General features: G+C 34.5%; 1 protein-coding gene across 1 annotated transcript in view; it reads right to left on the minus strand.

Annotated features, from left to right (window-relative positions):
• Positions 1-310: 310 nt before the first annotated feature.
• KNDC1 (kinase non-catalytic C-lobe domain containing 1) overlaps positions 311-27,674 on the minus strand; it is a 56,145-nt gene continuing 28,781 nt past the window's right edge. The window contains exons 7-30 of the mRNA XM_079312913.1: positions 22,315-22,429; positions 19,274-19,345; positions 19,111-19,172; positions 16,816-16,974; positions 16,406-16,483; positions 15,689-15,779; positions 15,348-15,510; positions 14,410-15,251; positions 14,157-14,301; positions 12,500-12,591; positions 10,669-11,066; positions 8,787-8,880; positions 8,591-8,688; positions 8,098-8,309; positions 6,693-6,806; positions 6,146-6,293; positions 5,712-5,891; positions 4,500-4,715; positions 4,113-4,195; positions 2,734-2,884; positions 2,201-2,323; positions 2,039-2,098; positions 1,277-1,434; positions 311-1,014 (exon numbers count right to left, since the gene is read on the minus strand). Of these exons, the coding sequence (XP_079169039.1) occupies positions 783-1,014; positions 1,277-1,434; positions 2,039-2,098; positions 2,201-2,323; positions 2,734-2,884; positions 4,113-4,195; positions 4,500-4,715; positions 5,712-5,891; positions 6,146-6,293; positions 6,693-6,806; positions 8,098-8,309; positions 8,591-8,688; positions 8,787-8,880; positions 10,669-11,066; positions 12,500-12,591; positions 14,157-14,301; positions 14,410-15,251; positions 15,348-15,510; positions 15,689-15,779; positions 16,406-16,483; positions 16,816-16,974; positions 19,111-19,172; positions 19,274-19,345; positions 22,315-22,429 (4,086 nt within the window). The 3' untranslated portion in view covers positions 311-782. The remainder of the gene's footprint in view (positions 1,015-1,276; positions 1,435-2,038; positions 2,099-2,200; positions 2,324-2,733; positions 2,885-4,112; positions 4,196-4,499; positions 4,716-5,711; positions 5,892-6,145; positions 6,294-6,692; positions 6,807-8,097; positions 8,310-8,590; positions 8,689-8,786; positions 8,881-10,668; positions 11,067-12,499; positions 12,592-14,156; positions 14,302-14,409; positions 15,252-15,347; positions 15,511-15,688; positions 15,780-16,405; positions 16,484-16,815; positions 16,975-19,110; positions 19,173-19,273; positions 19,346-22,314; positions 22,430-27,674) is intronic.

The raw sequence follows: 27,674 nt of genomic DNA on the forward strand, positions 1-27,674 counted from the left end.
GCCATACTCAAATGTGCACACATACAGACAGACATAAATTGGCAAAGTGACAAATACAGATAAAAAAAGCAATTTCACATTTACTGTCTTCACAATGCCAGGAGTGCAGAAGCAGAGCAACAAATTGGTAATACATTCAGATCTTACTTTCATTTGGAAACAGGTTAGTCTGATGACTTTAAAATCAAACTGAAAAAAAAAAGTTGGAGGATAGCATTCCTCTCCTTCCTTGATAGGAGAAATATATAACCAATTATTTATGTTAGTTATCATAATATACAACATAAAAGCAAGACACACCAACAGCCAATGAATAGCAGAGGATCTGTGTTTGTGAATTATATGCACAATGTGACAGGATATAAGTGTACTGTGCTTATATAAAAATAGATTCAACATTTAACAAACTATCTTTTGAACCCTCCTAGGCCAACTTGGCAACAGAAGCTGGAATTTTAACTTTTTCCACAGTATTTTTTAGATATTGATTTTTAGGCTAATTAATTATTTATGTTAAAGAAGAACAAAAAAATTAATAAGCCTTTTCATCTATACTCTTTAATTTTATCTCCTTTTTTATTCTTTTGATGTGCCATCCAGTTGCCAGTGATTCAAATTTCATTAGTCAGCATTTTGTAATTCCATGTTATGAAATATAATCATTTCAACATGAGACAGTCACTTCACTTAAGTATTTGCTTGGAAATAGGTCCAGTAGATGAAGTTGACTTAATCCAGTTTTTCAGTCTACACCCAGAACAGAACAGATGAAACATAAATAATTACTGAAATGTTGCTTTCATCCTGCGCAGTGTGTCCTGAATTTTTCGAGAATGTTTTTCTGCTGGTATCTGATGGAAGTTGGCACAGTTGTCAGCAGCCAAGGCAGAAATGTCTGCATCTTTAAAATGAGTTATTCTTTGTCTGAGGTAAGACTGCAGCTTGAAATCTGGTGCATATGTATAAGGATTCTCTTGAAAGGCATGAACTTGGCTCACAACTTTTGCAATATTTCTTTTAAGAGAATATGGTAAAAAAAGATTAGTTTGTTTTGCTGATGATAAAACGAAAGTATAAAACAAAAAACAAACCTTAAAGGAAATTCAAAGGCATCAAACATTTTATTCTATTGTATATGTACCTCTAGTTATATGTCTAAAGCAATGAAACTATTTGAACTGGTAATTGTGAAATGCTGCATTAGCTCTAATTATATCATTAGACAATAGTGTAATAAAAAATATAGGGGATATATGTACATAATTAAAATAATTACCTAAGCTTAGTCCACTTGTGAGCTCCATTTGTCATTGTGAATCCTCCAGTTTCAAGTTGCTGGACATGCATAGCCAAAACATGTGCTGATGGAATTGTTGGAAGAGTTTTGAATCTGTCTCCTTCCATCAGACATAAGCTGTCACTTTTTAAAAACACCTAGTTAAAAAATGCACACAGATTAATCTCACATTAAGTCTTGGGGAATTTTTTATAAGTTCTCCATGTACTTTACACTATCTACTTATTTGTCATGAATATTAACTTTTGGCACTGAAGACAACACTATGAATTCATCTGGTGGCAAACTTTTTAAAGCATACAAATAAAGTAACTCTAATCAAAAGGTATTTAATACCTTTTCCAATTGTTCTAAATCACATGCAAAACTGCATTTTAAAACTTCAGTCTGTTTCAAAATCATACAGATCAATAAAAAAATGCCAATAATAAAATAGTAATTTAAGATTTTTCAGAATGCATTACAGCTGCAATGCTTCTACAGAAATCTTCTAATGCAATGTAGCATATCTAATGCTTTAACTTGTTTTTGAAATTTTGATTAGTCATGAAGGACACATGTTAAAGAAATACTGAGATTAAAATTTATGTAAACTCTTGGATTAAGAGTAAAAATCAAATTAAACTCATAATTAAAAGTAATAATTATGGTTTTCATCCTGCAGAGACACCCATTTAATCAGATCTTGAATATTCTCCAACCCCAAAGATGTAATTTTGCATTAAGAACTTCATACTATACCTCGACAGCCTTGAGTTCCTCCATTATCTCAGCTACTTTTGCAGGTAGAATTTTCCAGGCCTTACAATAAAACAGAATATATTTTTATTTTTCACATTAATGTCTATATTGGAACAAGATAATATTAAGCAAAATGGTTAGAGAACAGAGCCCCAAACTTACTGGTAACTGTCGTACAATAAGATTTTCCAAGCCTGCTAGGATTTGCATTGCAGTAGCAAAATTTCTTTGTTCATAGCAGCATTTTGCTATAAGAAGAAATTTTGATAACAAGCTCACCTGCCGCTGGAAAAAAAAAAAAGATATATAATATAAACCTATACATAGTAAATCTATAAAATAAAATTAAATGAGAAAGAAGAAGAGGCATTTCCTTTTTCAATCTGCTGCCAAAATTGCTGACTGTACTAACATTTCCCCACACACAGTTTTTCCTTTCCTGTCACTCAGGTGTCCTTGATAAAAGCTTGACCTGTATCGCCCTCAGACAATCCATTTCTTACATTCTGTTAGGTTTTGACATCTGTTACTAAAAAGCATCCAAAACCCTCCTTGTGACAACAAATCAAATTGTTAACTGCCCACTCACAGGTCTATTTCAGAATATTTCTTGCAGGTTTGCTACATAGCAAGTCCTAGATAATGACAAACAAATAACAGTTTTGTAGTTAATAGTACAATAAACAATGACAAACCTTAGTTGTGTGACATGTTACAATTTCAGCAGCAACCCAGGTGCTGATACTGTCTGCATTTTTTAATAATTGCAGAAGGTACTTGTCTTGTATGCACTTCGACAGAAACAGATTACAGACTTTAAGTGAAACTGTCTCAGCAGAAACTGCCCTAAGGAAAATTCAGAAAGAAGAGGCAAAAATAATTCTGGCTGATAATGGATTTTAAAAGAAAACCTTGATTGTGAAGATGTCAACTTCTAACCATTTAAAATAATTTTGCATTGCTTGCCATCTTGATTTTATACTTCACGATATACATAAAAGCCATGTTACTTTTTCTTCCTTATAATTACAAGGTAAGTATATCTGATCAAAAAATAAGCATATGTAGGACACATTTCTATACATAAAAACACTTTCACCACTCCTAAGTGCAAAATAAAACCCTAGCCAATCTGACACAAAATAATAGCCAGAAACTTAACAATCTCAGCCACATAAGAAATTGAGCCTGATATCAAGTGGCACCACCCACGTAGTTTCCCATGACTGAACCCCAAAATCTACATAAACCAGTGATCTAGTCTTGGCCAATGAACAACATGTAAAAAATGAGTTGCTTCAGATGTTCATTCCCTATCCTTAGAAGCAAAAATCTACCATAGGTAATGCAATTAACAACTACTAATTAGAAGTTAACTGAATACACTGAGTATGTGAGAAGCAGACCATCATAAAAATAATTAGGTCTATGTGGTTGGATCAAAACATTAATTACTGATGAGGAAATAATTAAAATAGGTTGGAAACCACTCTAGTAACTACAGGAAAACCAATAATTAATCTCCCTAACATACAAAAGGAACATTGTACAGAGAAGCTGTGGAGTCTCCATCCACCTTCAAAATCCAACTGCACACGACCTTCTGCAATCTGGTCCAGCTTGGAGCTTGCTTTCAGCAGGTGGTTGGACCATCTATCTTGAGAGGTCCCTTCCAACCCCAGCTATTCTGTAAGACTGTGAATGTCTTTGAGATTTTATACACAGACACACATTCATGACCAAGGATCTACTTCAGAATCCATGACATTTTTTCCCTGCCAAAAATGAAACCTTTCAAGCAATTCCCAACGCAAATTCTTAGAAATATTTTGGCCTCAACTTACTTCAGATTTCAAAGAAATCACCTGGCAAATGTGGCCTACCACATACATGCATGTGCAAAAGCATATACCTGTATCCACTCCTGAAATTAAATAAACTATATAAACAGGCCACTTAGTCTGTAAAAAAAAAATACCCTAATTATTTTAATTGTTACTCTGTATTAAAAGTGTAACATTCTAAGTTATTGTGTATCAATAGACTTGAAGGGCAGTTAAAACAAGCAACTTACTTTTGCACAGCAACACATTTATCTTTAACACCAAGTGCTCTGGAATTTAGGAAGTGTACTGGATGGCATTTATTAAATACTTCCTAAACAAAAAAAACAAGATAAATCTGTTAGTTCTAACAGTCCTTTTAAAATGCTTGGGGACAAAAATGACAGAATATGACCTCCTCCTACCCCACCTGCATGAATTATGAGAGGGATGACAGCCAAAGAATAGCATTAGATATTCTAAATGTCACTGTAGAGATTTCAGGAGAAAAACTTTAATTCAAAGTCTTATAAAATAGTACAAAATAAGCTTGAAGCAAGGCTGAGAAATGGTAAAGAAAGAAGATAAAGAGGAAGAAGATACTATTTGTGCTTCCAAGTAAACCTAGACCTTGGTACCTGTTGCAGTAGTGTCAGCTGCCAGCAGAGCTGTTGGGCAGTGCACTCCATCAGGAGAACTGGTCCCACTTCATCAGCTCTAGCTAAGGAGACTGAGGATTCATCTGCCAAACTGCTACAGCAGGGCTTTGGCAAAACTGCTGAACCTGTGTGCAGCTGCTCTCTCTGATATTGTGCAATCGGTCCCATACCTTTGGAGAGTTTCCAGTAGAAGTTCTGTTGAAAAATTAAATGTAAGGTTACAACTTCTCTAAAACAAACACCAAGTCTGCCCTTGATGCAATTTTCAAGGAAGTATTGTTAAGAGAAACACCTTTGTGCATGCAAAACTCTTCAGCTAATCTTCAAGGTTAGCCCAGAACAAATTGTTTAACTCAACACTGCTATTTTAAGCTAATATCATATGCACAGTGGATGAGGCTAAGCAGGAGGCTGCCAGATCTCAATCAACAATCAGTATTTAAAACAAACCTCTATGTATTTAAGCTTGCTTCCATAAAATACTTTACTTCTCCTTTCTGCTTAGAATCAAACACCCATTTCCAAGAAACAGTTGGCTTTTCATTCTTTTCTGTTTCTCCATTTTCCATTATCATTATTGTGCAATGACAATAAACAAACTCCACGTTCCTCTATTCAGTTTGCCCTTTCTGGCTGAATTCCCAATACACCCATGGAATTGTGCACTCTCATTATGAGGCTGATGCTTAATTCAGCTTGCAAATTATTGATACATTTGACTTCTACATGTTATTTTAGTCACTCTGTAAAGACATCTATTTTTGGGAAAAGTCTGCAGTAAGTTCAAACAAGTTCTTGCTACAAGGTTTGAAGTTCTAGCAGGGAACCTTGTAGCTCCTGCTGTTTTCTTGCATTTATATTCTTACAAAGATGCCAAATAAAAAGCATTAATGGTTGACAAGGGGGCAAAGGTTTCCTAATAACTACGCTAGTGTCAAGAATGAAGAGTTCTACTCTTCTAATCAAAATTTTGATTATCTGCTCTGAGATTACTGAAACAGCTGTCAGGAGTAAAAATTTAAGATTATTGTCACAGTAACAGAACTTAGATATTTTCAAAAGAAAATTTAAAATGCAGGTACATAATTCTTACTAAGTAGGTCTGGACTCTGAGTTGGACACTTCTGGTTTTGTTAAAACATAATATATGGAAATGTTCTCCATACACTGCAGTCTGAAGAAAATACACACCTTCCTGGAAACATCTTCTGAAAGCTTTTTACATAGGGAATGCAATGTTTTCCTGCCCTCCTCAGTTTCCCCTTCATATTTGTCCACACCAGAGCACAGATCAGCACTGGAACTTTTCCTGGCAGAGGCATCCTCGAGCAGTGACAACAAGCGCTCCCCGTAGCCATTTAATGAAGCAACCTGGGAATGCAAAACAGGCTAACAGCACACAGAACTCAATTTCCCAGAAATTATAAGCAAGTTACAATACAGTTGTAAGATTCTTAGCTGTCCAAAAAAAACCAGACATACTGAACATAGCTGTCAAATACAGCACAATTTTTCTTTTATTTACTTTAATTGTACTTAGGGAAGTTTTTAGTAATAACTATATTGTGTATCCCACAGCTGACTTAATTTTTTTTCTTAAAGGATCTACTGAAATTCTGAATTACCTTGGAAGAAATAAATTCTTTTAGGGTACCCAGAAGATCAGTATTTGTTGCAAAGTCTACATTGTAACAGTCTTCAATCCAAGCCTGCAGGATGTAGAAACTGCGGTTACATATTTTGGTAAGAGATGTGGAAGGATCCAGGCTGGCACTGGTGAGAAGAAAAAGAAACTTATTATGCCAAAATTGATATCAAATTCCAATTTAAAAATAAGTGCTGACAAAACCCACAAGTTTTATTTGGTATTTAATGTAGTATCTTAAATTCCTAAATTTCTAGTCTCTAGAATCCACGGCTCTTGGAAACAAAGCTGAGGTTGTGATTACTACCCATGAGTGGATAACTGGTAAAAGTGAAGCAGAACTGAGAAATAAACACATTGTCAGATGCAGCACTTGCTTTCATTTTGCTCTCACTTGTAATACAGTCTTAAAAAAACAAACATAAAAATTAATTTTAATTAAGTAGGACTTTTGAGAAACAGCTACTTGTTATTGGGAAGAAACTAAATTGTGCTTTGATAAGGTTTTTCATGGGAATTTACTGTACCTGGATAAAGTGCTGCTGATTCTATCAAGAAGAAACTGCAAAAATTCTTCTTGTGTGCAGAAATAGCGAAATGTATAAAGAAACTGCTGTACATAACCTTCTAAAAATGCATTTCTGTAAAGCACAAGAAAAACTTCAGACAAGCCAGAACACATCTTCAACTTGCACTCAACTACAGCAACAGCAAAAACATTCTCAAAATATCAAGAACAGACATTTTAAATTATCAAGCTCTTCATAAAACCTTGGTTCTTTTTAAAATTATTTTTACACATCAAGTACTGTGATGCCATCCCTGAAAGCATAATTTCTTTTATAAAGAGTTTCTCTACTTTCAATTTTGTGAACTTTGACATTTCTATTATTAAGGCAAGTGGCAATCTAAATAGTATGGAGAACATAGTACATTTTCTTTTTTTTTTTTTTCCATTATCTAACTTGATGCTGCTTTAAAACATTTTTATTATAATAACAACATAAGAAGTAGATACATTAAGCAAGAAAATATTCCCTGTAGCTCTAATTAGAGGAGTAGTTACTTTAACAACAGCATACACTTATTATATACACATTAAAAATGAGGGCATTTTATTTTTTTATATACATGTATACTCAAGGTCTTAACACAGGCAAATTGTCTTTCCTCCCTACTGGCTTACAGCTAATCATGACAGTTTGAGTTTGATGAATGTGGAAAGTCAAATTCCAAAACATTTTCTTCACTTTGTGCAAAATATTAACTACCAGGAAAAGCAGCACTCAGTGTAAGTAACTGGGTCTCAGAGTCAAGATGAACTGGGAGAATAGCTGGAAGTTGTTCCCTCTGCAGTGGCACAAGCTTGAAGGAGCCTCTGGCAATTTTCATCCTTCACACTATTTCAGCTTAGGTACCTTAAAACAAGGTACCTGCCCTCACCAGAGCTGAAGGACATCTCTGTCCCCACTGAAACCCTGAGATAAGCCTGCCTCTTGATCAGTGCCAAGGACTGATTATTGGGGCAACAATCTGTAGAACCAAATCTAAACATTTCCCTATCCAGACCTTATTAACAAGAATTACCAAATTATACCATTATATGATTATATGAGGAATTGTTGTACTGCTGGCAGTAACAAAGTCTTGATTCCATGGCAACTATCAGAGCAAACCTCAAATAAGTAAAAGATAAAGCTTAAAGCTGCTAGTTTTTTATTTATTATCAAATACTTGGAAGCCAGCTGATCTTTTGACATTTTCATCTCCATTTCTGTAAATGAGCATTCACAGAAAACACCACAAACTTGACAGAAGAGAGAAGAATTTATTAAATATTGAGAAACTAGGATTTATCACAGAGACAAGTTTTTCCTGATTTAGCAACTATGCTTCAATCCCCTCCCAATTTATGTGTAAAATATACTATACCTAGAATATAAGTAAGCCATTAAACCAAGTGGTGTACCAGCCTGCAGAACTCTCACTCCATTTTGACTGTTACACTGTTGTTTCTCTGTGTTATAGTAAAGGAGCAATGATGATTCACCCATAGGTGCCTTGTCCATGGTCTCAGCTTTCCCACTGTGAATGACTGTAGGCAGCACATAGGATTCCACACCCCACTGCTCTGCATACATCATCTGCCCAAAGAAGCAAGGCCATGATAAAAAAATAAATTAAAGAGAAAAATTCACACAAAACACAATCAATTTAAAGACAAACTGCATTTCATACAATTGATTTTTCTTCCTTTTAAAATAATACTAGTAGCAATTACCTTTAATAATTCTTTTGGATCTTACTTCATTTGGCAGATTGACACAAACCATTTCCCATTTCATATAGTTATCTGAGCAGCCTGTTACACTGATGCAGTAATGAAATGACAAATGAAGCACAAGTGAAATAAAGTCTGACTTGCCTGCACATATTTCTTTACCAGTTCAAGAAACTGCACTTTTGATTTCATCTCCTGTAGCTGTCCTCTCAGTTTGGGCAACATAGATTTAGTTTCAGGACCTTTAGATTTAAAATACATGGCATAAGAACACCAATGATTTACAGAACATGTCCTTAAAAGTACCATGCAGCCATTTTATTACTTGCTGTAATCTTACCTTTGCCTCTTCTTTCTTTCTGCAATAGTTTCTGGTAAAACTTTATGGTCTTTCTGTAATTTCTTGTCTCCATCATTAGCAATTGCTCTAACTCCTATTTAAAAAGAAATAGGATTCTGATCAGAATTGTAAGCAGATGGTGGTTCTAGTATAAGAAAGTGAAGTTTCAGAAGAGCATTATTTTGTATGAAAACAAAAGAACATCCAAACAGACAAGAATATAATATTAACAATGAAAAACTACCTTTCACATCTGTGTTTACAGGCAAGATACAGCAGGAGTTACCTGTTCCCAGAAAAGCATTAGTGATGCCACAGTTCTACAACTTAAGAACTGGAGCAGGTTTGTGTATGATGAGACTGTGGGGAAGTTGGTCTGAATCTGTTCACATAAACATGCCTTTAGTTATAATTGCACTTCTCTGGTTGTTTTCAAGAGCATTTTTAAACTTAGAATCAGAAGTCATCCAGAATTAAAATTTGTATGTTTTGAATTTAGTGCAGGCCCTAGAAACACTTTAAACAGCTGACCTATATTTGCAGCAGGAACTGAAAGTCTGACTGAAAGAAATGGCTTCGAAACAAGTATAATTACATGATATTATACAACCAGATCAGAAGGTAGACAAGAGAGCTGCTCTAGAAATAAAGGACATATAAATTTCAAAGTTCAGCTTTCATATTTTCTATTTGTATATTTCACAAAATTGAAAAAAAAAAAATCTATAGAATTATATAATTTAAGCATTTAATAGAAATGAAAGTATGAGGCCCCTCCAAATATATAAATTTAAAAGTAAACATTTGTATTTATAGTTGTTTGCACATCAAAGGTTTTATTATTTTACCAGCCAGTAAAAATGGGCCATCCACTTTGGGTTCAGCTTCTGATTTATTATGAAACAACAAACATGATGTATGTTGTGCTTTATAAAAGTGGTGACTTTTGCACTTGGGTCCTAAGTTAACTACCAGTGACCCAGTTACATGAAAACAGCATTTTAAATGCAGTTAGTTCACAGAATGCAGCAAACTCCCACAGGCAGAGTGATCAGAAAACACACAGCTCAGAGCTAACATATCAAACAACAGATTGGTAAATAGGTTAGCTTTAATGGGATGGACTTGCTAGAAATTAATTTGAGCTCAAGAAAAACCTGTCACTGTTTTTCAGAAAAACTCAAAAGGTTTAACAACATAGTTCATTAGTGTGGAGTCATAAAAGCCCCCTGGGTTTTTAAAAGATGTGCTCCTACAGAGGCATTTCATAGAGACCAGGGAAAACACAGGAAAGGTCTTTTCCAGATTCTAATTGGAAGGTGTGTGCTTTTACTTCATCAATTAAAGCAAAGTCAAGGTAATTAAGAGACTATGTAAACAGAAAGGGAATCAAGAGGAGTTACAATTTGGAACCTGCTAAAGTGGTTTGTCCCCTAAAATATCTGGGGTGAGTATCAATGAAGTCAGAGGCAAATTCCCTGTCTATTCCACATTTTCCAATTCAGGTAGGTCTAGAGTATAAAAACTTTTGAAGCTCTGTGCCTGTGGTGAGCTCCAGTCACCATCATCTTAGCTCTTTCCTAAAGTATCACCACCATGGGGTTGGTGCAAAGGGCAGACAGTGCTTTTCCAGTCAGCTTTAACAACAGAAGATGGGTTGTAGATCAGTGATTGCACTTTGGTGTCAGTGGGCTTTATCTTGGAATACTACACCTCTACTGTGCTTTATCACTAAGACATGACAAATCTTGAGGTTTTAAAACTGCTTAAGAGTCAATATTTAAAAGAAGAAATGGTGTTTTGACTCACTGTAACAGAACAAATTTTATCACACTTTTAACCAGCAAGATGTATCTTAATGATTTAAAATCAGTGTACTCACCACTTTTTTAGCATCTATATTTTGTGACTCACTTGATTTCTGATTTCCAAGGTTTTTCAAGTAACTATGAACTTCTGAATCAAAACATTCAGCTCCATAAAATGCACTGCTCCAACCAGGACTACAGCCACAAAAGTCAGGCAGATTGGGAGATGCCAGGTAGCTGTTTCCAGCTATCTTTATCATGGCTTGTTCCTCTGAACTTGCATTTTCTTCTGCAAAGTCTGGATCACAGCTGTTGCTTTGCAAATATTGCTGCTCTTTTGCACTGGGGACTGTACTCTGCAGAGCCAATTCTTTTTTGAAATGATTCAAAGGTGGCTCATCAAAAATCATTTCAACTAATGATGCTTTTATCATAGGCTCAGCCTTCACGTCAAAGTTTGCTTCCCTTTTTCCTAAAGAAGATATGTGGGGGAAAAGAAATAATGGTCACGTGCTGCAATGCATGCTTTGTTGAACTCAAGCACAACACACACAAAACACTATTATGAGACTACCTATGTGCTCTAACAGTGGGTTTAGATGCTTACTGTGACTTTACATTTTTTTTCTTCAACTACACATTGTAAAATGATAAAGGTTAAAAACATTTCAGAACTATAAAGCAATAATTAAACAATACATTTATGAAGAGTACAAAATATTTCCCATACATTTGCAACAAGCATTTAAACAACACAGAGAAACTTTAAAAAAGAAATTAAATATGTCAGATCTAAGCATACATTAGTAAAATGCTTAGCTTTTGAATTTTTTCCCATCCATAAGTCTTGAAGCTTTTATTCCATACATAGAGGGAAAGACCACTTGATATAGCCAATAGATGTTAAATTTTCTACTCCTACAGGACTCAATCCCTTGAGCTATGATGGGAGTTTTTTGCAGTTATAACAACTACTACCAACTTTCAGGGAATGAGGTGACAGCCAAAGGTTGGTGATAGGAGAATTTATACCTTCCAGAAGTCTCCCTTTTCACTTGAGCAACCCTCCAGGGCTTAGATATGCCACCTTGGAGTCAATCAAACCTAAATTCCTTGTGTAAAGAAATCACACACTCCACAGTAAAGTCTAGCCCTATATTTGCAATCATTCTAAGCCAAAATGGAAAATTGTAATATTGAACAATAGCAGCCAAGGGAAAAATTACAAATTTGTGTTTTGCTGTAAAAATGAACAATATAAGTGTATAAGCCCTTCTGTAAAGCACACACATTTTCACTTTGCAAAACAGAGAAGTAGCCAACTTTAAATGCTGAAATTTGGATGAACTATCTTGGAAAAAAACCTCACACTAAAACAGTTACTAAAACAGTAACCAAATAGAAGCTGTCCATCAACGCACCAAGTCTAGAAAGGGTAATGGCTTTGTTATAATATCAGGATTCACCAGCCCCAGCTCAGTTTTGAGTTTTGAAAGATAAATATTTTGTAAACTTTCAATCACAAAGTGTGGCATGAGAAATATAAAATCCAAACTGAAGAAGTACAAATAAGCAATCAACTAATATCATAGACACTAGAATATCTACTCAAACACAAGAAAACCACATACAGCAGTTACCATCTTCAGGGTTTTCAACAGAAACATCTGTTTAAATGAAAATAAAAATAAATGACATCCCAAAAATAATACTGGGTCATATGTAAGCTTCATAGAAAATACATTTATGTCCTTAAGGCATTGATAATGTTCAGATTCAGTGAAAATGTCTGTAACTGTTAAGGAGAGTGCTTTCCTGAAGACACAGGCCAAGTGTCTCAAAGTTTCTGTCATTGATAGTGTCCCAGCTCACACAAAGATCTTGAAACATGAAATCACTTCTCACCCTCTGTGTGATCACTGCTTGCCAAAACACTTTCAGATTTTGTCACATCTTGCAATCTATTGTTGCATTTTGCTTCATCTGCATCAGTTATGCTGAAAATACAAGGAGACTAGGAAAAATTAGTATTTCCTATACTTTTATATTTGCATCAGCCAAATGAGACTTACTAGTGACTTTATCATGCACATAAAGGGCTTAATAACATTTATCTAATTCCTAAAGTTGTCATGTTCAGCTTCAGTTGCTATTTTACAAGGAAAAAATGTTCAAATGGCTATTCAAGCACAATAAGATAGAGATTTCCCTGTACAGCATTTGGCAAACCTCCAGCAGAAGTATCAGAGCACACACAAACAGAAGGCATAACTCCAGACACCAAGTTACTGCAGTGGGTTTTTCACTCAGGATTCAACCTCTGGATAAAACTGACTCTAAGCCATCCCTAGTTAGAATCAGAATCATAAGTCAAAAAATGTAACACTGAAAAACTGCTATAGTCTTTGTCAAACTAATGTTAAGTAAGCAGTGTCTGAGAGATATTTCAAGACAGGCCTTACATGTGATGTAAAAGCTAGACCTCTATTTTTCACTCCATAATAGATTATGATCTTTCACTGCCAAAAACTACTTTGTAACAAAAGTTCATATACAGGACAACCCTTCATGCATCTCACTAACTCAGCTGCAACTGCTCAGGTTTCTCCTACATATCAGTGAACTTTGGGGAACTAAGGGCCTAACTTCCAAAGAATTTTCAATATCTCCTGAAAAATCCCAATCCAAACGTAAGGGCCAGCATACCTAGGTTGGGTATTTGGAGGTCATAATTATTATCTCTGAAATTTTCTCTAAAGTTTATAGACATTTCAACACTGAAGTTTTTCTAAACTCTTATCTACTAAACTTCTTTGTCAAAACTTCAAATTTGTAGTTCCAAAAACCCACAAACTAACTGATATAAATTGATTACTTTTTTTAACAGTCTTCAGCAAGAATCCTTTATAAAAGTGTGCTACATTTGGAGGCTGAGGTAAAAGAAGAATTTAAAACTACTCTTCAGGCAGATACATATGTCATTGAAGATTAAATAAGAAAAATGAGAAATAAATTTAGCTGTTTTTTGTCACTTAACAGCCTACTTACAAAATATCACTTAACAGCCCACTTACAAAACACTGCCAGGAGGAACACTGAGTCAAACTAAACCAGTTAAGCAAAATATTTATAGCAAAGCTAAATTGATTTCCTTTTTCTTGTGTGTGATTAGAACACATGATGTATAAAGAACTAATATCAAACAGAATAAACAAACTAAACAGTAAGAACAGTATACTTCTGATTAGACAGACTCCTTCTAACAAGACTATGAAGTTCTCCATCAATGGTTGTAATTGATCAGAATTGGATTTCCATTATTCAGCTATGCTAAGATGGAGTTACAGAAAAGTGTGGTAGGAAATATTTTTGACTGAACCATTAAGCATTATTTGCCAAGGAGAGAGCTTTAAAAAAACCTCAAACTGTGAAATTAACAGTTTACAGGAACCAAGTACCAATACCTGAAGAGAAAAATACATTTCCAGCTTCTATGAAGTAGGGAAAAAAAGCATTGAATTCAAATGTAAGAAGGTAAAAGTATGGTAGGAAAACCACCTACCATAAATGTGAAGATCTTCCTCCATTTACTACCTGATAGAGATTCTCCAGTAACTTTTCATCCCAGTAGAGGTCACAAAACTTCTCACAAATTCTATCAGAGAACATACCAAACTTAATTTCCTTTAAGTTTAAAATGAAGTTACCTTGTTTAAAATAAGAAGAACAGAAACAAATAAAAGAGGGAGAATAGAAATTAATAGCAATATTCTTACAAATCAATGATAATAACATACAGAAGAAAATGCACATACCCATATCAAAAACTTCAGTTCCATTCTCTAAATAACCATCAAATGCAAACTCCTCTTGTATAAGATGAATCACTTCCTGTAGTAAAGTGTCACTTGTGTTCTGATGGGGCAGGACTTCATCACTGAAGAAATTATAACTGCCTTTACTCACAGAAGTACATGGTGTGTGATCTTGTTCAGTGAAAAAACTGTCTATGCTGGTAGCACACTCAGTTTCTTGGCAGTTGGCTTGAATAACTGGGCTACTTTGATAAACCTGGTTCTCTGTATTAGCAGTTTCATGACTTTGCACATTGCAAACAGAGGCATCATTTTCTGCTTGCATGCTCATTTTATAATTTGCAATAGTACTTGAAAGAAGCACTGGCAAACTGTGATAGCAATCATAAGCAATTCTTGAGCGAAGAGGTTTATTTGTTATCTGCTCTGATACAGCCAAATGTACTGGTACAAATGTCAGAACTCTTTTCTCTGAGTTCTGTTTGAGAATGATGTTATTGATGTGAAGAAAATTAGGAGATGTAGGACAAGCTAAAGTGCTGGAGGGATCTTCAGATAAAATGCTCTTCTCTTGTAGAACTTGTGAGGAATCAGGTGGTGATGGTAAGCTAACTGCAGAAATAAAGGTATTGCCCGAGTTCTGCTCTTCTGGAGACATCTGCAATGAGTGGCTTGGAACTTGCAAACCATACTCAGGTACTTCAGGTATAGTTTCAACAACACCTGTATCCTCAATACCACAGCTTTTGGAGTCTTCCACATATCCTGATTTATTGTGGTTCACGTGTTCTTCTTTCCTTGTCTCTTTCTTGAATTGGTTAGAAACTAGTGTGTGAGTCTCACTGCAAAAAAAGCCAAAGATTTTTTTAAAGGAAAATTCAAGTAGATTTATCACTGAAATTTAAGGGTTAACTTATTTTGCTTTAGGATATACTAACTTTGTTATATTTGCATCTTGTTGCAAAATAATAGGCTTAAAGTGAGTTGCAGGAGAGGTGAATGCAACAGGCAATGTTGCTTTCTCACAGTTTAGTGAAATCTGGCACGGTACTGGTCCTTTAACTGCTACAAGTTTACTTTCACTGGTAAAAGGCACAAATCCTAAAAGCAAAAACACAGAAAGAGGATTAATATGTAATAAGCAAAATATAAATGTAAAGTAAGTAACAATCAGTTTAAATAGAAAAGCAACTGCATATGGGTCTGAGAAAATCTTATGCAGGGAACTAAACTAGAGAATACTAAACCAGAGTAAACATGTCAGAACCTGACTGCTTACCTAGACTTGACTCTGAAGGGTCCATTTCATGCTTCTCATCTTTAAATCCAAACGTGACATGATCTTGAGACAAGACTTCTTCCTCAACAGCCTTACAAAAAACATTGAAGCCCAAATGGATGTTATCAGCATTTTCTTTTTTCAAATTCTGCTCAGCACATTACTTTAAAATACCCCAAACCTCATACACAGCTAGAATATTACAAAGCAACAATCTAGCCATTCCAAGGTGAGGAATTACAAAAACTACATACAGAAATATAAGGACTGGTAGAACTGTTTAGAAATCTTGATAAGGTTCTGATTTGAAACAGGGCAATCAAAGTTTGGAACAAACTCAGTTCTATGGATTGATTGAATCTTGTGCTCATTAAATAAACACATTTGAAGCACAAACAGAACCCAACAATTACATATTAATTTCTTCTGTGGGGTGGTAAATAAAAAGAGAGGTTATGAAATTAGTTACTTGTTCTTCACCCATACAGATTGTGGAGTCAGAGTATCACAATCTGTGGAGTGACCACTCCAACAGCAAGAACCAGGAAAAGGCAATACTTAGAGACTACTTGAAAATTTAAAAAAAAACCCAAGTAAATAAATCACAACGACAAAACCAAACTCATAATCTAGGTACAGGGGACAAAATCTTACTGGAATACATTTACAGAATTGATTGAAAAAACATACAGAATTAAAGAAAGGTGGCACTCTTACCTTAAAGATGGGTTTACCCAATAATGTCAAAATATTTTTGCTGTTTATACCTTGTTCAAGTAAATAATGATTGCAAGTCTGAAAAAAAAAAATTGTAATTTTCAGTCAGTAAATAAGTTTTCAATCAAGTGAGGTATTCTTTGACAAGGACAAAGTCAAGATAAATAGTCAATTAGAAGTAATCTAAGTTTAGGAAGTCTTATGAACCTTGTCCAAGTCCCTGTACCTGGATAATTTCAATATAAATTAAAAACACACCCCTCTGTATCCCTTAGGAGATAGCTTTAAAAACAAAACCCAAAATGACTGGTTATGATTTAATTAGATATAATTCCATTACAAGTCTTAAGTAATTATTTTGATTTTAAAAACACTAAAATGAGACTTCAGACACAACTAAATCTAGTAACCTTAATTGCAGCAGTTAGAGAAGGTCTTTCTTCAGGGTTTTTTCTTGCCATATCCAGAAGAAGCCTTTTAAATTTTCTTGGCAATACTAGTTTGTGACTTGGTGGAACACTGTATTTTGCAGCCATCCACAGAACAGCAGCAACACCATAAACACAGACCTATTGTATAATGTAAGAGAGAAGAAAGATTTAAACAGACTAAAAAAAGCCTTCAAAAACAATCCCAGCAAATTATCCAAAAATTCCTCCCATTTCCTGCCAAAAACCAAAAAAAAAAAAAAAAAAAAAAAGAAAAAAAAATCGAAAAAAAAATTACTAGAGCAGCACATTTCAAAATCTAGCTGTACTGCATGCAGGGCCAATAACAGCTATTTTTCTACTGGTGGAGCAACAGACATTAATTGTCTTATTCTTTACCTAAGGATATTATTCAGGAAAAATGTATTTTAGAACCATTCTGAAGAATTTCTTTATCAAGTAAAAAGATTGCTGCAAGCTTCAGAGTTCTACCATAAAACCTGTCCAGATGCAATTTACTTAAAAAAGGTCATTATAATTCAACAAGTAAGTGGCACACAGTAATTACAAGCCAGCCAGCACAAGTCATATTTTATAGAGAAGATTACACCTGTCAGAAGAATGAAGCACTGCATATTTATTTTAGCAATTATTGTGCTACCTGCAGCTAGACCAATTGAAGTTGCCCCAACAAGGGACCTTTAAAAGGACTTGGTCTTTACCAGCTTTTTTGTCTTGTTTGAATAATTACAATTTTCAGTCAGATTTAGTCCACTTAGTGCTTAGTTGTCATATGTTAGCATGTACTATAAATGCAATTTTCAGAAATTTAAAGCACTACACTTTACATTGCCTCTGAAAGATATTACAAAGGCTCGATGCAAAGAACCACAGTAGTAAATAATGTGTTCCCATAAAACAATGTTTTCTGGTACTCTTTTGAGCAAAGTGAACAGCAATGAACAAAACATAATAAGCAATTTCACTAGAAACAAAATAATCTCGTGAATTGTTCCATTTGAACTATTGAACAAATGTTACTAATAGATACAAAAACACCTGAAATGGAGAAAGCAGCTCAATCAAAACAAAAATAATTTTCTTCCTATTAGGTTTATAACTCCAAGATTACCCTGAATTTATTTACTTAGGAAAAACTTGCCATTCAAGCCATCAGATCCTTCAAAGAAAGTTCTTTTTAATGTTACTGTGACTGACACTATACAGTCTTCATTCCTATACCATAAATTGAACTCAATGTTCATAACTAGAAAGTTATACAGCCATCAGGAAAAAGGCAGAAAACTCCATCAGCTTATGCTATACCTAATGTTATAGAAAAGCAAGGAAACAGAATACTTCAGATATTCTAAAGAAAACAAACAAAACACAAAGACTTTAGGATTATTAATTTCTATTGTCTAGTGAAGCTGCTGTATTATATTTCAGGGTTAGTTTAAACTTCTGAAGCCTTTGAAAAACCTGCTTTGGATCTAAGCAGTTTAAGAAATAGCAATTTAAGGGAAGAGATAAAAATATTTTCTAGTTAGAGATAACTTTACAGAAAATTGAATGTTTTTAGTAGATTTTTATGAACTTTCATTTTCTGATTCATGATTATTATGCCTAATTCCAAAGAACTCATGTGACACAAGGCACATATTAGCTAACCTCTTTTCTTGTTACATAACAGAAAGGTACTGTAAATTCTGTTCCCCCAGCTTTTAAGATCACTGTGGTACAGTTTGCAATTCAAAAGTAATTGCAGTGGAGACATTCACCTGCTCTTTGACATTTTTATTATCTTTGTTCTAAAAGCTCCTTATGGTTTTTATCTATAGGAAAAAGCTCTAAGAAAACTATATTGGAAAAAGACATTATTCATAATGTTTCCAAAGTAAAAACATAATGGTAATGATATTTTTATCTAGTCTTCCAAATGTGAATAAAGTTTGGGCTTTTGCCCAGACAGTCTAAAACATTGATCTTACTATGACCTTCAGAATGGGAAAACATGACTTCAAAGTCTGTCTTACTGCTAAAAAACTGAAAATAATTAAGTCTTATGGAAAGCCACTGAATAACAAATTATAGAAATTACTCATTTTATGAAAGATCAAGATATTTAAAACTTCCCACAGATAACCAAGAAATATTGGGAAAAATGAGAAATATTAACACAATCTTAGAAGAGTTTAGCTTTCTTCTTCAACTAGCAGAGAGCTAAAACTGTCCTTTGATAAAATACAAAGCCACCTACATAACCTACCACATTACCTTCTCAGTATCCACATCCTCTTCTTCAATTTCAGGAGCTAAATAAAACACATCACAAGATTCTAAATGAGGAACAAAATAAGAAACAAAAGGTGAGATGTTTGCTTTCTTCTCCATTATCCCCGAAAAGAAATAAAAACTACCATGCAATGCCTTATTTTACCCTCAGCTTTTGGAGCAGCAAAGAAGATCCTTCCACGGCAGTCAATCAGCACAGAGTCCAAACATAAGACCACTGCAACAAAACCCACAAAATGGGAAGGCATAAGCATCTGTTACTGTAGCTATTTAGCACTAATAAAAATAAATATTTTTAAAAAGAACTGCAGTGTCAGAAATTGCTGTAAGATAAATGATGCTTTAAATAACATTTATGCTATAACAGACACAAGCCAATAAAGAGACAGTAACCAAAAGCAATTTCTGCAGAACAAAGACAAGAAACTGGAATTTTATTCTCTTTATACCCAGCACTAAAAAGGAAGGTCGAGAAAGAAACAAAACAAAACAAAATAAATATAATAGGTAGATATACTCTGGTCTTCTCATAAGGTACCAATAAAAGTTGGTCAATTCATCTTAAGAATTTAAGATTAATTCTCTCTTCTCTTCTCCTCCTTCAACCCCACAAAAACAGAGGGTCATCATCTGGAGAAAGCTGACACACACATGGCCAAATCCAAAAGTCCTCTAGGTGTAACAGGATATGAAATTCAGTTTTTTACAAATAGTTATAATTACACTTTCTCAGTGAAGAAATGTTACACAGGTTGGTATTTGCAAGGCAGTGAAATTTTCCATTGGTAAAAAAAAAAAAGTAATGGATTTCTAAAACTGATCTGAGGTCCTCAGGAGCTTAATATTAAGGTAATGAAATCACACGTAATATAAATTTGGTGTTGAAAATCTTGTGGCAAAACTATGTCTATCTATTAGCTAATTTCAAAGCACATTTTAATTTAATGTGTTTTAATACATTAAGCCAACTGGCCAGTAATGTAGTCCTCTATTTCTAGACTACCATCAAATGCACTGTTTTCTTATTAAAAAACAAAGTACTGGAAGAATAGATTCTTAAAGAGAATAAGAAGTTAAAACATTAAATTAATTAGCATGTTAATAATAATTAGTATTAAGTATGGAATAAAATATTAAAGATGTCTTAGAGACACCCAAATATTAATTTATTAATAAATAATTAATTGAAGAGGGCTAAGACAAAAAAAATAAAGTAAGGAAAAAGGCAGTAACCCTTTTGTTTTTTTCAGTTACCTGTACAAACCACATCTAAAATTAAATTATTCACTAGGCTTAACATAAATAAAGGCCTATCTACTGTCTTCAAAAAATACTGAAGCTGGACCTGAAATACAAGTCTTGAAAAGCAAAGCTTTCCCACATGAGAACCATTGCTGGTTTTTTCTGCAGAGGCAGCTCCTCACTTGTCTTTGCTTGTCAGCAATTAATGTCCCTGCCCTGCTCACACAAACCAGACCTCAGCTTGCTCAGGACAAGGTAAGAATCCTCACCTGGGCTCTCTGAATCACCCATGAGCAACATCCCCTGGTAAGAGGAGAGGAATGAAATAAAGTCCCAATGGAGGTTACAAAAAACTTCTGTAGCAGAGTTGAATTAACAAACACATGAAGAAGAGACTAGCTTTGGGAAATGTTTTGTTAGCCAGGTAATTCCTGCTTAGGATAATGAAAAAAGTGTAATCAAGGAAGGATTTGGAGGAAAAGGCCATGTAAATAAATAAAAAATTATCTAGCTTCATTTATTTAACAATGACTCATCAGCTACCAGTCTTATCCTTTGTCTTGACAATGGTAGAATATTTTTACAAGATATATTCAAAATACGTATCAGCTTTACCTTTAGTATTATTCAAAAGGAACGTTGAGAGAACTTTGTGTGGGGTCACTGAAGTAGTAACACCACTATAAACCCTTCCAAAATGCACAAGAGAATCCTATTGCAGAAACATTCTAAATCTGAAACCAATATTCAATTTAAAGGTAGCTTTATTTGTTAAAAACAGAATTTTTAAGTAAGGTGTCTTCCATTTGGTGGTTTGTATCATTATGTTCCCTTCTAAGCTACAAGAGGTTCAGATGATAACTTTTAATATTTTTAAGACATGAATTTGGATACATATGAATGCAGTAACAGAGGCTGGCTAAGCATATTACATTGGAATATGAGCCATTATGTGCAGTTATTTGAAACCTTCAGAATCATCAGGAACATGCTATAAGGCTGAAATAACCCTTCTGTTACAAGGTATATTAAATACTTAGTTTCACGGGTAACAATTCTTAAAGTGCTCAGAATCCTCATTTATAGATTAATTCCTTTTAAGCAGTTTTGTATCATAGAAATAAAATAACTGAAGCTGAAATCCAAAGAGATGCAGTAAGTTGCAGATAGTACATTATTACCCAGTTGTTTATATTCACTTACAGGCTTCAAACTCATCCTTGCCCATACTCTCAAAAGCATTTTTTTTTTTAATCAAGGAAAAGAAAGGTAGGGTGGTAGTGGTGCAAACCTCTGCTCTGTTTCTCAGAACTGCTATAGATTTATCATTAGTATAAGCCAAACCATCATTCAGAATATCCATGGAAACTTAGGATGGTCTTCTGAGTCGCACACAACATATTCCAATTTTGTGAAAGGACAGTTCCCTCTTCCCCTCTCAGAAGTTTACTGCTGATAATTTGTCTGTAAACTGAAGCATAGGGGATGTGGAAGGAGTGACAAGATCCTGGGTACTTTAAAATGACAAAGTCCTGTATTGTCAGGAACCATTTGTCACACAGAAATCCAGGCAAAAGAGGAAGTTTTTTGTTTACATATATATGTCAAACTTATTTCCTCCTGCTTGATACAAGTTGAAGTACAGATTCTCCATTCCCAAAAGGTCTAAAATTTGTTTCACTGCTTGAAACCAAAAATTCATTTCTGCTGCAAAAGCCATCAAAAACACAGAATAAAGAGAAAAAGAGACATTCATCTATATATGGAAGAAAACTCCAAATTGAGTTTTGTCATAGTTTAAGAGAGTCAAAATAGAAATATTGCCTACTATTTTCTGCACATAAAATGAAAGTCAAGATCCTTTCAGTCAACAGAATAACGGAAAGATTAAAACAGTGAACATAAATAACCAGATAAAATACTTAATGATAAGTAAGACTATACCTGGATAATCTATGCATGTCTGCAGAGTACATAAACACTCATGACATAATGCCCAGAGTTCATAATCTTTCAGAGGCCTACCATACCAGGACAACAGCAGTTTTAGAGAGATCCACTGAAAAAAAGTGAGGATGCAGAAAGTTATAAAAATTATCACAAAAACATTTACTAATGCAATAAAAAAAGTAAATCCTAATATAAAACATGCTTAACTTAAAAAGTAACAATAAAATATATCTATTGCATTTACAGTAATGAATTAACACTATTTATTAAAAAAGCATGGCACAGTCAGCTGTGTAAATGAATTAATTGTTTCTTAATTGCTTCAGGAAAAGTGAGCTGTCTGGAAGGTCTTTCTTACCATACTAAGGAAAGACTCTTAGAATGTCCATTGTGTAACAGACATATTTTATGATGAAACTTAATTATATAATTATAGGGAAAACATCTAGACTAAAAAACAGTAAAAAAAATTAAAATTATAGCCATCAACAAAACAGCCTTACATTCAAAACTTGATTTATCCTGACAGTTACATGTCTTACCTTAAAGATTTCATCAACATCTCTTGTTCTTCTGTGAAAGATGCTAGCAATATTGACAGAATTAATGACAGGTTTATTTGAAATCCCAGCATGTTGATTTGTTTTTAATCACTGGCTGCTCAATTTGTAGTAACAGCACCTGGTTTTTTTGACTATCAATTTAGCTTTTGATATCTGGCATAATATTGTAATGTAACAAAGATACTGCTCCATGGAAACTTGCTGTTCTTCTACTACACTTTACATTCTGTGATTTTTTATTTTTGGAAGGTGGTGTGTGTGTGAATCTAAGAATTGGAGATTTATAGTAGTGCACACACACCTGCCCCATCAAACTATGCTAATGGAAATGTTTGTGTCTAGTAGTGGTTCTTGACATCAGCTGCAGTTCATTATCTGCATCTACCAAAGGAACACTAAAAAATTCATTGTAGGCAGAAACATCTGAGTGAGAGCAGACCCAAAAAACTCTTTTTAAAAAGAGCACAGCGTATCTTCTCTTGCATATGCAGTCCTGAGAGAGTCAACTTCAGGCCATGTTAGAGAAAAGAATTACCAGAAGTAATTCAGGATTAACTCTGGAAAAAACCAAACATTTCACCCTCAAAGAAAATCCCCAAACAAACAAAAACTAATCAAATAAAAAACCAACCCAACCAACCAAAAGAAAAGAAGTGAAGCACAGGAGACCAACAAAAACTCCCCTGAACTGTTTTGTTGCTTTTACACCTTTATATCCCAATTTGTATTTGTAAAATCTACTAGACTAAGGGTTTCTCTCAAACACAATGGCAGTACAACATTAACTTTGACAAATCAGCCTCTGCATTGTCATTTACTAAATGTCATTTACTAAACCAAAATTTTTCATCCTTTTACTGAGATGCTCTTTGGATTTTATCATGAGATATGTAATGAGCTGACTACTGCACTGAATTTCATAAAGCTCAACAAACAGAAATAGCTTCAGTGAAACCTATGGAGAAAAGGTGGTCATCAATTTCTGTAGCTGAAACTTTGTTAAGAATTTTAACCAGAAGGCCTTCTCAAAGAACACAATACTTGAAGCTCATATTGTTTAAATATCCTTTGAAGGTGCACCTGATAAACTACATTTTTTAAACAAAATGTATCAGGAAATACACCTTCTGATTTACTGAAAAAGTGTCATATTCTGCCTACCTCCAACAGATAAAAATGAACTTGGTGCTGTTATTCTTCCATCCTACATTGTGGCACATTGCAAAAATTAGTAACTTTAGCACAGATTTGAAGCCAGGTGATAAGAATCAGTTTCATTCTCTACTTTGCTATCACCAGCACCCCGGAGTGCAGAATTCTTTCATCTACGTGTTTTTTTACTGTATCTAGAAAAGTAAGCTCTTGAACTGTCTGATAAAAAGCCATCAATCACACAGCAGGAAGGAGAAGAACAGATAATGAAAAGAATGAATTAGTCTAGAGAGCATGTAGGATAGAGCTTTATACTGTTGATAGATTACTATCCCTGAGCAGCACAATTTCCCCCTCCAGAGCACCTCCCACGTGCCTCAAGTGTCCTTGCTCACAGATACTTTTCAAAGAAAGGAGCAGTCCAAACTTCAAATTAACCCTGCACAGCTGACATGAGTGAAGAGAAACCATAAGAGAAATTTCAAACTGACTAAAACATTAAGAAAGTTTTGGGATTTAGGAATTTTCTTCTAGTAAGTACACACTAGTGCCACACATTTCTCTGTAAGAGAATCCCTCCTCTTGAAGTTTATGTCTCTAGAGGCTCTAAAAGCTGCAGTGAAAAAAGATGGACTTCCTTTACTGCATATACAAATCACCTTTCACTTCAGAAGGTGATGAATGGCTAGGTCAGGAAAAGAAGAATCTCTCAGTAAACTGGAGACTGAAGTTTGCTGTACAGCAGAAAGCTGCAAAGTATTTCTCATCACCTCTGGGATATCCAAGCTCTTTAGAGTAAGAAAGAAATGACAGAAAGAAATTTAGGCATGGAAGGAGAGTAGGAAGAACCTAAGAGCAGCAGCAAAAGTTTAAGATAAGACAGAATGATAGATTAGAAAATAGAGGACGAAGAGGCACTAGGAAAACCTCTGTTTTGGAAGAAAAAAGTATGTAGGGAAAGTGAATCAGCATAACTGAGAATCACTGCCATTCACAGGATGGCAAAATCAAACTGAGTCAGAAAAAAAAGGATGCAGTCTGGTTACAGGCTGGTGAATGTCATTTAAATGTATGTGCTCCTTGTTTCTCTGGCAATCATTCTAAAGAAATAAGAAATTTCAAATATAGTATTCTTAACTGGTATTAGTGTGCTAGTTGGTCTCCTGTCATGCTAATAAATACCTGCACTGCTATTGTCACTAAAATTCACGTCTCTCCTCATCCTGACCATATAAATTTTATTCCTGAAAGAAATACCTGAGAAGGCAATTCTTCTGGAGTCCTAGTTATTCCAAATTCCCACCTTCCTATACCAGAAAGAGAAATGTGGAAGACTTCAGATGAAAACTGAGGGTTCAGACCTGCTGGGGACTTGTGCTTCTAACACCTTGCAGAAGTTACCCCATGTAGTCAAGGTGCATGACAGGACATGCTTCACCACACATTTGCATTTGAGGTGAAAAATGCATGCAGTCTAGTTCAAAGAGTTTTCAAAGGAAAGAGAATACACTTCTTAACCTATGGTTAAGAGGCAACTTTTATTTAAGCCTCAATCCTTAAACAAAGGTATTTAATGCAATGCTCCTGATACCTTACCTCTGAGATATTTTAACACAATGCACATTCTAACTCCACTGAACCTTGGTTTAGTAAACATATAAGTGCAAAACTCCTTATTTAGGCATGTGTCAGGTTTGGCTGTTTTGGTTTTTAACATGTTTGTTTTTAAAGTCTCTGATTCATGGCTATTACTATTTTGTAAAACTTAAAAAATGAAATCCCCACTCAACCACCAAGAAAAAACAATCTGAAGTACTGGAAAATATATGATTAAATGCTTTTAGTCAAGCCATCAGTACCATGCATTATTTCTCATCTATCTAGTCACATATTTTTGCAAAGCAAGATCAAGACAACTCTTCAGCATTTATAAGTCCACCTCATTTAAACCATTAACATTATTTTAATATTGCTATAAAACATTCATGAATATATTATCACCAGTGAAACTGCACCAAAGAGGAAACAAAATTATAATATAATGTCTCTTCCCAAATTTTTTTCATGGCTTTTTTTTCCCAGAATGTTCTAAACCAGACCTTTCATAATAGAAATTATATTACTCATTTTTTAAAGTAAGAAAATGTTTTTCACAGCATAGAAGTTTTGTCACAAAATATAGAAATGGCCAAATGAGCCATTATTGCCTATGGCTACATTCTGGTACCATTTTGATTTATGCCCAAAGACTGCATTTTAAATCTTACTTGTTGGAAAAATGATGGGTTTTTGCAGTGCTGCAAAGATTGTTTAACTGATCTTCTACTTAATTGTTGGTACCAGAATTGTAAACTCCAAATTTAGTAAAGCATTCCAACTATGCAAACATAATGTATTTTATGAACATAATGCTGGTGTGTTTTAAATAGCCAAAGCAAGACTTTTGTATCTCTCTTTTCTTAGCAAGTGTTATTCTGGGAATTGACAACTTTTCTTTCCTTCAAGTGTTATTTCCCCAGTGTTAAAGTGTCAGCCTCCAGCAACATGGTCTTTCACTTCTCTCATGCTTGACAGGGTATGAATGACCAACAGAAAACAAACTTGCATATGCCAGGATCCCATTAACCCTTCCCAAGTAAAGACCACAGCATTTAAGTCACAGAGAAACACTTAAAAGGGTTAGAGATGAGACACACCTGATTGAAATGAAATTGGTTAGAGAAAAAAAAGAACCCCACTCAAACTTGAAGTGAAAAATATTTATTTATGGCATGCAAAACTATAAAAATTACTAAGAAAACCCTCACGAGATACATTGCAGTAGCCAGACAAAAGCAAGCAAGTATTTTTAGTAATGCTTACTAGCAGTAAAGCACACAACAATAAGAAGCAGTGTTTGAGTATTAGAAAAGTCCACTGGAGAAGTACTGACAGGCAAGAAAAACTGTCTGTTCTCCAGAGTAGACAAGGTTGATCTTCAACCGGATGGGGCTGGTATTGCACCTTCTCTAAACAACATGAAACATTGAAAGGAATGCTGGAGATACCAGAGATACTGAAAGCTCTACTTGCTGCAATCATGCCAATCTGCTACAGAGAACTCAGGAAAAAGCAGCACTGCAAATCCTCTGAGGTGTTTTCTATTTACCCCACAAGGCAGAAATCACACTAGTCAGGGCTTCACACTTCTTGTGCTTTAGTAGTAAATGAACAAAACTCAGACTCATGCTTTCTTAAACAAGAAAAAAAAGTATTTGGAAAAATTCTGGCCAATGGGAACTTGAGACAGAGACAGAAGTACTTTTGCACAGCACAGCTTTTTTTTTTTTTTCCAGTTGTCAGAAGGTAACACAGAGGCAGTAAAACCTGCTGTATTTCAGAAGCCTGAGGAATAAAATGCATTTTCTCAAAGAAAAAAGAAGCTGAAAACATTAACCCACTGCATTTCTCTACAAAGACTTGCAATAAAGTCTGCTATATGGTTCAATGACTACTAACTATGAATGACCTTCCTTCAGAAAACAAAGGATTATGAGGCTAGAAATTCATAATTTCAGGAAGCCATTTCAGAAGCCTAGGTGTTAATATATTTAAAGTTTTTTTTTTTCTCCCTACAGCAGTTAAATAATCAAATAAGAT

Source organism: Erithacus rubecula, assembly GCF_903797595.1.
Source record: "Erithacus rubecula genome assembly, chromosome: 9".
Classification (NCBI taxonomy): domain Eukaryota; kingdom Metazoa; phylum Chordata; class Aves; order Passeriformes; family Muscicapidae; genus Erithacus; species Erithacus rubecula.